Source organism: Rhincodon typus, chromosome 35 (genome assembly GCF_021869965.1).
Source record: "Rhincodon typus isolate 14 chromosome 35, sRhiTyp1.1, whole genome shotgun sequence".
Lineage (NCBI taxonomy): Eukaryota > Metazoa > Chordata > Chondrichthyes > Orectolobiformes > Rhincodontidae > Rhincodon > Rhincodon typus.
The window spans coordinates 1,077,856-1,087,429 of record NC_063366.1 but is presented as its reverse complement, the minus strand read 5'-3'; the positions used below and the strand labels follow the sequence as shown (position 1 = coordinate 1,087,429).

At 45.3% G+C, this 9,574-nt stretch overlaps 1 protein-coding gene across 2 annotated transcripts in view; it reads left to right on the top strand.

Annotated features, from left to right (window-relative positions):
- LOC109939103 (proteasome 20S subunit beta 9) overlaps positions 1-9,574 on the top strand; it is a 39,729-nt gene that overhangs the window by 11,687 nt on the left and 18,468 nt on the right. Inside the window, exon 1 of one of the 2 annotated variants that reach the window (XM_048616741.1) lies at positions 1,685-2,331. The exons of the other annotated variant lie outside the window; for it this stretch is intronic. Within the exon in view, the coding sequence (XP_048472698.1) occupies positions 2,206-2,331 (126 nt within the window). The 5' untranslated portion in view covers positions 1,685-2,205. Of the gene's footprint in view, positions 1-1,684; positions 2,332-9,574 lie in introns of those variants that run through there. 2 annotated transcript variants of the gene reach the window in all.

Sequence of the window (9,574 nt, the reverse complement as noted above, 5' to 3'; positions counted from 1 at the left end):
GTCAGCTTTCCTGCTCCTCTGATGCTGCTTGGCCTGCTGTGTTCATCCAGCTCTACATCTCGTTATCTCAAATGGTTGTGTTGACCTTCATTGTGAGAGGTTTTGAGTACAGGAGCAGGGAGGTCTTGCTGCAACTTTACAGGGGACTAGGTGAGACCACATCTCCGTACTGTGTGCAGTTTCAATATTCTTAACTGAGGAAGGATGTTCTTGCTATAGAGGGTTTATGAGATTGATTCCTGCGATGGCAGGTTTGTCGTATGAGGAGACATTGGATTGACTGGGCCTGTATTCTCTCAAGTTTAGAAGAATGAAGGGGGATCACACTGAAACATATAAAATTTTGACAGGACTGACAGACTGAATGCTGGGATGATGTTTCCTTGGGCCATGAAAACTCAGAACAAGAGGTCATGGTGTGAGGATACAATGTAGGCCATTTCAGACTCAGCTGAGAAATTCCTGTACCTGGAGGGTAGTAAATCTGTGAAATTCTCCACCACAGAAGGCAATGGGTGTCAAGCCACTGAATATATTCAAGAAAGAGGTAGATTTCACGAGGCTAAAGTTGTCGAGGGGTATGGGGAGACAGTGGGAGTACGACGTCAAGAGACACAATGAGGAAAGGTCACAGTCTAAGGTTTGTTAGCCGAGGGCATGGGAACTATAATACCCCTCGAACTGTGGGATTCACAAAGAACATTATAAATCAAGAAGGTTGAAACTGTACTGAGGTGCTCCAGCGTGAAACATGGTGGGCAGAGAAACACTTTCTATCTACTGCATTTTCTGTCGTTTCCAATTTGAAATGTATTCCCCTCAGGCTGTGTACCTGACATGGAATGTATTTTATAAGTACCTATTAAGATTCTGTAATCCTATTGAGTGCAACTTGCCGGAGGGGACATATTGAACTTTGTTGCCAGTATTATTCCAAAATTATATGAATGATGTAAATTTTTGGTACAAAAAAAAGTTACAGCTTTTTGCCTGATTGCAGAGGTTTTTTCTTCAAGGTAGTGTTGGAGACGGAGTTGCAAAGCATGGAAATCTCGATACAGCTCACTCAGTGCTGTCACAGATCACCCCCAAACTCCTTCACCGCAAAGGAAGCCCTGAGAAAGAACAAAGTCCGGAACCCTGCTGTACTCCTCCAACCCTCCACAGGGGGCGGCAGAGGCTAACCCTCTGCTCGCTGACTGTCGGATAACCTGAAGTCACAGACTCTACCCGGCAACAGTGGCGTCACGGTCCAGCCCTTTATTCCAATTGGCCTCCCAGGCCTCACACCCAGCAAAGGGACGGGGCCAGCTGAATGTTAAATAAACCCCTGGCTGCTGTCGGAGAAAGGGAAACAGAGTCTGGAGTTGGCACAAGGAGGAGTAGAGAGTGGAAGAGGGTCAGTGTAACAGGATGAGAAAGGTCCTGTTAGAAAGAGAGAGGAAAGGAGCATAAAAGAGAGAGAGAGACAGAGAGGCACAGAGATATAGAGGGAAACACAATGTGAAGTGAGAGAGGGAATGTTTGAGACAAGTGATGCTGTGAGAATGAAGGTGTGTGTGAGAGAGAGAGAGAGGGAGACATGGAAAGAAAGAATCAGGGACAGAGACAACAACAACTTGTGTTGTTATAGCACCGTTAATATCATAAACCACCCCCCCCCCCCCCCCCCCGCCCCGAGATGTTTCACAGGAGCATGATTGTAAAAATAACATTCAGGCTCATATAATAGGACAGATACCCAAAAGCTCAGTGAAAGAGACCTGAAAGGAGTGGCAGTTGAAGCGTTAAGCAGCATCAAGAGAGAACTGCAATGCTCCATAAATCAGCCAAAACTCAGGGTTAATTGTGTGTTAACTCACAACAAATCCCAATCCCCTATTGTCCCACTGTTCACTAACTTCTATCGGCTGTCAATTATTTATTATCTTATTCGCTCATGAGGCATGGGCATCACTGTCATTATTTATGGCCTGTCCATAGTTGCTCCTTGAGAAGGTGGTAGTGAGCTGCCTTCTTGAACTGCTGCAGTCCATGAGCTGTAGGTTGATCCACAATGCTATTAGGGAGGGGATTCCAGGATTTTCCCACTTGTTGAAGAAGCCAGAAAGAGAAGGCATAGATTAAAAGTGAAATGCAAAGAGAGTAAGGGTGATGTGAGAAATAAACTTTCTCACACATTGAGTAGTTAGGCTCTGGCCCAGAATGTGGTGGAGGCAGGTTCAATTTACACATTCAAGATGGTATTGGATGATTTCTTGGGACAAAAATGGTGTGGAGGGAGATGAAGAAAAGGCAGGACATTGCCACGAGAACATAAAACTGGAGCAGGTATGATTGGCTGAATGGCCTCCTTCTGTTGTAACAATTCTGTAATTGCAATATTAAAGGACTTGCAACAAAATTCAATTGTAACAGTTAGTATATCTAGCCACATCAGCAATGCAGTCCAAGGGCAAGATTAATTCAAATTAGAAATGGTGTAATCGAATCTAATATGATTTCACTATTCAGCATGTAGTACATTTTTGAAGTTCTTGGTTCTTTGTGAGTCACAGAGCCCTCAGGGTTTTCCAGTTCCCAGTGAACTCTGGCTGAAAGGCCTTACACAGTGACCTCTCCTCACTGAATCTCTGCAGTGACTACCCCAAGCTTTACTGCATCCCTTAGCACCGAGTGTTGGACCCTGGGATTTGCCAGTCTGCAACATACGGTCACGATCAAATCCTGTTGTCTGTCCCTCCTTGAGAAAGGAAACCAACACTGGTCTTACCAATTTTTATACAGGCACCATAGAAAGCATCCCATCTGGATGCATCACAATGTGGTATGGCAATTGCTCTTCCCAAGACTGAAAGAAACTACAGAGAGTTGTGAACACAGCCCAGTCCATCACGCAAACCAGCCTTCCATCCATTGACTCCATCTATACTTCCTGTTTCCTCGGGAAAGCAACCAACATCATTAAAGACCCCTCTACCCTGGTTATTCTCTCTTCCACCCTTTTGTGTCAGGCAGAAGATATAAAAGTTTATATACATGTATGAACAGATTCAAGAACAGCTTCTTACCTGCTGTTATTAGACTTTTGAATGGACCTCTTTAATGTTAATTTTGATCTCTCCCTGCACCTTCTGGAATGCTGTAACATTGTATCCTGCACTCTGGTATGTTACCCTGATGCACTTGTACAATGTGATCTGTCTGTAAAGCATTAAGAAAATACTTTTCACTGTACCCTGGTACACAAGACAACAATAAATCAAATCAAACCAAAACTGTTCTCCAGCAGCAGTCTTACCAGTACCCCGTACAGTGGAAGCAAGACCTCCCTCTGCTCCTTTTTGTGATAAAGACCATACCCAGTTTCCCCCAAGAATGGCTGTTGGGAGGGCAGGGGCGCTATGAAAATTCATTCGCATGCCACGCAGCCAGAATTCAAAAGGCCAGGATGCCAGGAAAACTTATTTGAATGGGCCTAAAGGCCTCCTCCAGTGCTGCACCTTCTTTGTGGAAACTGAGCCCCCAAATCATTCCTTAAGCCAATGGGAAGCTGTCTGCCCAGTCCTGGCCCTGGGAATTCCAGGGCCAAAGGTCAAAGGGCAGTAATAGGTTACTAGGAGGGAGAGTTACTGAATGCGCTGTTGTTTAAGGGAAGTGTTTATGGCTCTGATAGTTCAAGCGGTAGGGGATGATCCCCTTCCCATACCTCCTCACTGTCCAGCGTAATAAATGAGAAAAATTTCTACATTTCACATCATTGCCATGAAACTAAAAGCAGTGTAGCGGTAGGGTGAGAAGATGCAGGTAGAGTGAGTGAATTCAGGCATGTTCCCACATTGACATTGAGAACCCTGTATAAGGGAGCAGAGTTTGTGTTAGACAGCAGCATGGAGAGGAAATGGCTGTGCTGGATCCTCACGAGACGACAGCAAAAAAAAAATGAGCACATCAGTTGTTCAATAGAATAGTGTCACTGACAGGAAAGAGGAAGGTGGATTGGTAACAGCTTCATTGAAAAGTGAAAGGACAGAAAGGGATAAACAGTGAGGGTGTGTCATCTACTCTACACTGTTGAACTACAGACAGAGAGAGAGAGAGACAGAGAGTGAAAGCAGTGGATATGGGCACCTACATTTATAAGCTGCTGTGTATACACATCTCGCGGTATGCCTAAGGTCTTTCTGCTGAAGTTAAATAGGGGTCCGTTTAGTTATAGGAACCTCCCACAGCCTCAAGTATATGTAAATTTAATCTTGTACAAGAAAGAAATGCCTTTCATTTGTTTGTTGGATAGAGTCAAATCCAGTGTTTGTTTGTGCTTTCATATACTACTGTACAGAACCAAACTGTTTTAGTGATTGTGTGTATGTAAAGATATTTTTATGAATAAAGCATATTTTTGAAATTAAAAAATTCATGGCCCGCACCCTATCTTCCTTGGGATGGATGGAGAGACTGCAAACAGATTGCTGAGAAAATAGCAAAGTCTGTGCAAAACTTTCACGTTCTGAGCTACCTGTCTCCCAGTAGCTTTGAGCAGACAAGAAATCAGCTCAGATGCTCTCACAGAGAGAGTGAGCACAAAGGACAAGCTGCTGGCCCACCATAGCAGCTAAACTCACCCCACACTCCAAATGTTCACTTTGTTACACTCTCCACTGCTTTATGTGTGTCTGTGTCTGTGTGCGTGTCTGTGTGTGAGTGCGTGTCTGTGTGTGTGTGTGTGCAAGTCTGTGCACATGTCTGTGCATGTGCGTCTGTCTGTGTGTGTGCATGTCTGTGTGTGTGCCTGTGTGTGTGTGTGTGTGTGCGTGTGTCTGTGTGTGTATGCGTGTGTCTGTGTGTGTCTGCGTGTCTGTGTGTGCTTGTGCATGTGCATGTGTCTGTGTGTGCTTGTGTCTGCGTGTGTGTCTGTGTGTGTGTGCGTGTCTGTGTGTGTGCCTCTGTGTGTGTTTGTGTGTGCATGTGTCTGTGTGTGTCTGTGTGTCTGTGTGTGCTTGTGTCTGCATGTGTGCTTGTGTCTGTTTGTGTGTTTGTGTGTCTGCGTGTGTGTGTGTGTATGTGTTTATGTGTGTGTGTGTCTGTGTGTGTGTGTGGTGTGTTACAGTAATCAAACAACACGAGTCAACACACAGATACAAGGTGGCGGTGGCAGAGTAGGCTGTGTTCAGGCTCCTGAGCCTGGGGCACATCCACCCTGGCCACACCTTTTCATCTCTTTGCATCCTTTTCATCTTCATCTTTTTGCTGTTTTGGCAGCGAAAGTGAAGGAAGGTGGTGGCAGTGGGGTAAGGGTGGGTCCAGTGTGGCAATGGTGGCAGCAGCAGTGAAGCCTTGAACTGGGACCCTGCCTGGGCCCCAGGAGGTGATGGAGCTTCCAGGGCCCAGCCAATTTCCTGCATCAGGAGGGAGAGCCAGGGAGATCACAGCCAAGTAGGCGAGGGGCTTGACAGAACTGGACATTGCTGTTTATTTATTTTCTTTATTTTCTGCTTTGAATTTAGAATTCTAAGATGGCTCCAGAAAGTGGTGGCTCTTTGCATCTTTGACTGATTTCCTGTTCTCGGGTATACGTGACAATAAAATGTGAAGTAACATGTACTGCACCACACCAACAATCAGAAACATAGCTTGAACTGACAGGGCCTTCTCAAGCAGTGATTGGTCATATTTGGAAAGTACCTGGGACAGCAAAGGAAACAGGTTCAATGAAAATCATCAAAACAAAATGAGTATAGACATGAAAAGGACAAGGGCTATGAGGACAGAGCAGAAAAATAAGACAACAGTAATTGAATTGTATTTTTAATGAGCTAGCACAGATATGAGGGGCCTGATGGCCTTCTACTGAGCTGTATATTTCTAACTATCTATGACTTAAATTTCTATACTAAAATTAATTTCTAGAGCCGCTTTCATATAGAAATAAAAATTTTATATAAGTGTAAGATGTAAGGTACATTCCTTGCACAGCATCAGCACCCAGTAAATATAGCTCACATACTCATTTCTATTCCAGTTTTCCTACCAGATACTCTTTGAACAAGATGGTAAATTAGTGCTTAATTATTCCCAGATGTAGCCTCTCAAGGCACATACAGTCATAGACTCATACAGCACGGAAACAGACTCTTCGGTCCAACTCGTCGATGCTGACCAGATATCCTAAATTAGTCTAGACCCATTTGCTGGCATTTTGCTCATATCCCTCTAAACCTTCCTATTCATGTATCCATCCAGTTGCCTTTTAAATGCTGTAATTGTACCAGCCTCTACCACTTCCTCTAGCAGCTTATTCCATACGAATACCATCCTCTGCGTGAAAAAGTTACCCCTTACGTCCCTTTTAAATATTTCCCCGCTTGCCTTAAACCTATGTCCTCTAGTTTTAAACTCCTCCATCCTGGGAAAAAGACCTTGGCTATTCACCCTATCTCTGCCTCTCATGATTTTATAAACCTTTATAAGGTAACTCCTCAGTCTCCAAAGCTCCAGGGAAAATAGCCCCTGACTATTCAGCCTCTCTATATTCTTAATTCCTTCCGCTGCCTCACCACTCACTCACTCCCTCCTTCAGCCGCACAGCCTTCCGAGATCTCTTCCCATTCCCAGCTTTTGAAAGTTATCATAGAATAATCATAGAATCCCTACAGTGTGGAAACAGGCCCTTCGGCCCAACAAGTCCACATTGAACCTCAGAGCATCCCACCCAGACCCATCCCCCTGTAACCCACCTAAGCTACTCCCTGAACACTATGGGCAATTTAGCATGACCAATCCACCTAGCCTGTATATCTTTGGACTGTGGGAGGAAACCGGAGCACTCGGAGGAAACCCACACAGACACAGGGAGAATGTGCAAACTCCACACAGACTAGTGGCTGTCCCTTCAGCTGCCAAGTCCCCAGTCCCTGGAATTCCCTCCTCAATGCCTCCGCCTTGCCACCTCACCCTCTCTTCCTTCTGTCCAAGTTCCGATTATCCGCCTGAGAATCTCTTTCTGTGATTCAGTCTCAATCGTTGTTTGTTAACTCCCCGCTGAGAAAAAGGTTTGTAGAATTGCAGGGGTGAACAGAACAGAATAAGGTCCTTTGGCCCATCATCTTGGTGCTGGTCAAAAAAGCCATCTAATTACTCTAAACCTATTTTCCAGCATTTGGCCCACTGCCTTGTATATTAAGGCATTGTGAGTGCATATCTAACTGCTTCTTAAATGTTATGACAGTTTCTGTCTCTACCACCCTTACAGGCAGTGAGTTCCAGATTCCCACCACTCTCTGGGTGAAAAAGCATTTCCTCACAATCCTTAGAGACCTTCTGCCCCTTACCTTAAATCTATGGCCCTTCGCTATTCCCACCAAGAGGGAAAAGTTTCTTCCTGTCTACACTGTCTATGTCCCTCACAATTATATACCTCTTAATATCCAATCTCTCTTCATAACTGAAACTCTCCAGGCAAGCAACATCCTGTTAAATATCCTCTAAATCCTCTCCACTGCAATCACATCCCTCCTATAATGTGGATGCTAGAACTGCACACCAAACTCTGGCTGTGGCCTCACCGAAGTCTTATACAGTTCCAGCATCACCTTCCTGCTCTTAAACTCTATGTTTCGGCTAAAAATGGTTAATGTGGGGTATTTTGCAAAAATAAAGCTGCCATATAAATGTTGTTGCGATCTAGTTGGGAGAAAGCAGGAATGAATGAGGGATACGAAGCTCCTGAGCAATGGTTTGAGCCTGTCTCTCTTTTGCTAGTATCTGTAATGTAGCCATGAGAAGTTTCAGTTCTCAGAGAGCTCTGTCCCAGGGAAGGAGAATGATGGAGCATCGATTTACTGATAGAATACAGAAGCAAAAGTGATTGGGGCAAAGATGTGTTCACACAGCAAGTTATTACGGTCAGGAATACACTTCCTAATGGTGTGGTGGATGCTGGTCCTAGCACAGCATCCTGTAGAGAACGGGACTACAATCTGGAATGAGAGAACCTGCTGAGCTATGGGGAGAAGGATGGAGCATACAAGGTGACCCAAAGGGCCCTCCTTGCCCACTGTAACAGTTCTGTCACCCTCTGAACCCTTGACCCTCAGAAAAACATAGACTAGGTTGATGAGATAGTAAGAAATGCTGATGCTGGAGTCTGAGATAACACAGTGTGGAGCTGGAGGAACACAGCAGGCCGCAGAGGAGCAGGAACACTGACGTTTTGGGTCAGGATTTCTGAAGGATGGTCCCAACCTGAAACGTCAGCCTTCCTGCTCCTCTGATGCTGCCTGGCCTGCTGTGTTCATCCAGCTCCACACTGTGGACTAGGTTGATGCCATTCCGATCTCAGGGACTGTTACACAGGAGGAGGCCTTTCAGCCCCTTGCACCTGTTGCACAGGGAGACACCATTCAGTCTCGTCAACCTGTTACACGCGAACAGCAGGAAGCTGCAGACACTAGGCCAAATGCTGGAAAATATGTTTAGAATAATTAGGTGTTTTTTTTTGACCAGCACCAAAATGATGGGCCATAAGCATGTTGCACAGGAACAGAATGAGGCCATTTAGAATTCTCTTTTCTTTTTATTCATTCATGGGATTTGAGCATCACTGGCTGGGCCAGTATTTATTGCTCATCCCTAGTTACCCTCGAGAAGGTGATGGTGAGCTGCTGTCTTGAATCACTGCAGTCCACCTACTGTAGGTTGACCCACAATGCCATTAGGGATGGAATTCCAGGATTTTGACCCAGCGACAGCAAAGGAACAGCGATATATTCTCTTTCTTACATAGTACTTCATTGCCAGTTACATCTGAGATACAGGAGCGTCCTTGGGAAGACAACTTCGGAGCAAGTATGCATTGCTGCTAACTGAAACTGAGTGATGCACAGGGTTGGCTCAGTGGCTCAGCGGTTAGCACTGCTGCCTCACAGCACCAGGGACCCGGGTTTGATTCCACCCTCGGGTGACTGTCTGTGTGGAGTTTTCACATTCTCCCCATGTCTGTGTGAGTTTCCTCCCACAGGCCAAAGATATTCAGGCTAGGTGGATTGGCCATGAGAAATGCAGAGTTACAGGGATATGGTGGGGTGGATGGGTCTGGGTGGGATGCTCTTTGGAGAGTCAGTGTGAATTCAAAGGACTGAATGGCTGTTTCCATATTAGCTCCACCCAGGAACAGCACTTTATATCCTGTAATGCCAGTTAACCCTTTCAGGTACTCACTGTCTTATACATGGCAGGACCTATGCAGTAGGGTCCTGGAGAGTGTTGTTGAACAGAGAGAACCAGGGGTGCAGGTATGTAGTTCCTTTAAAATGGTGTCACAGGTAGACAGCATGGTGAGGAAGGTATTTGGCATGCTTGCCTTTCTTGGTCAGAGCATTGTGTATAGGAGTTGGGATGTTATGTTACAGCTCTACAAGACATTGATGAGGCCACTTTGAGAATACTGCATACAGTTCTGGCCACCTGTTATTGTTTCCATGCTGCAAGACTCTATGACAACAGAGAATTTTCAAACCAAGGCACAGTTCAACTCTGAACTTATGTACCAGAATCCACTAAACAGCCACTCGAG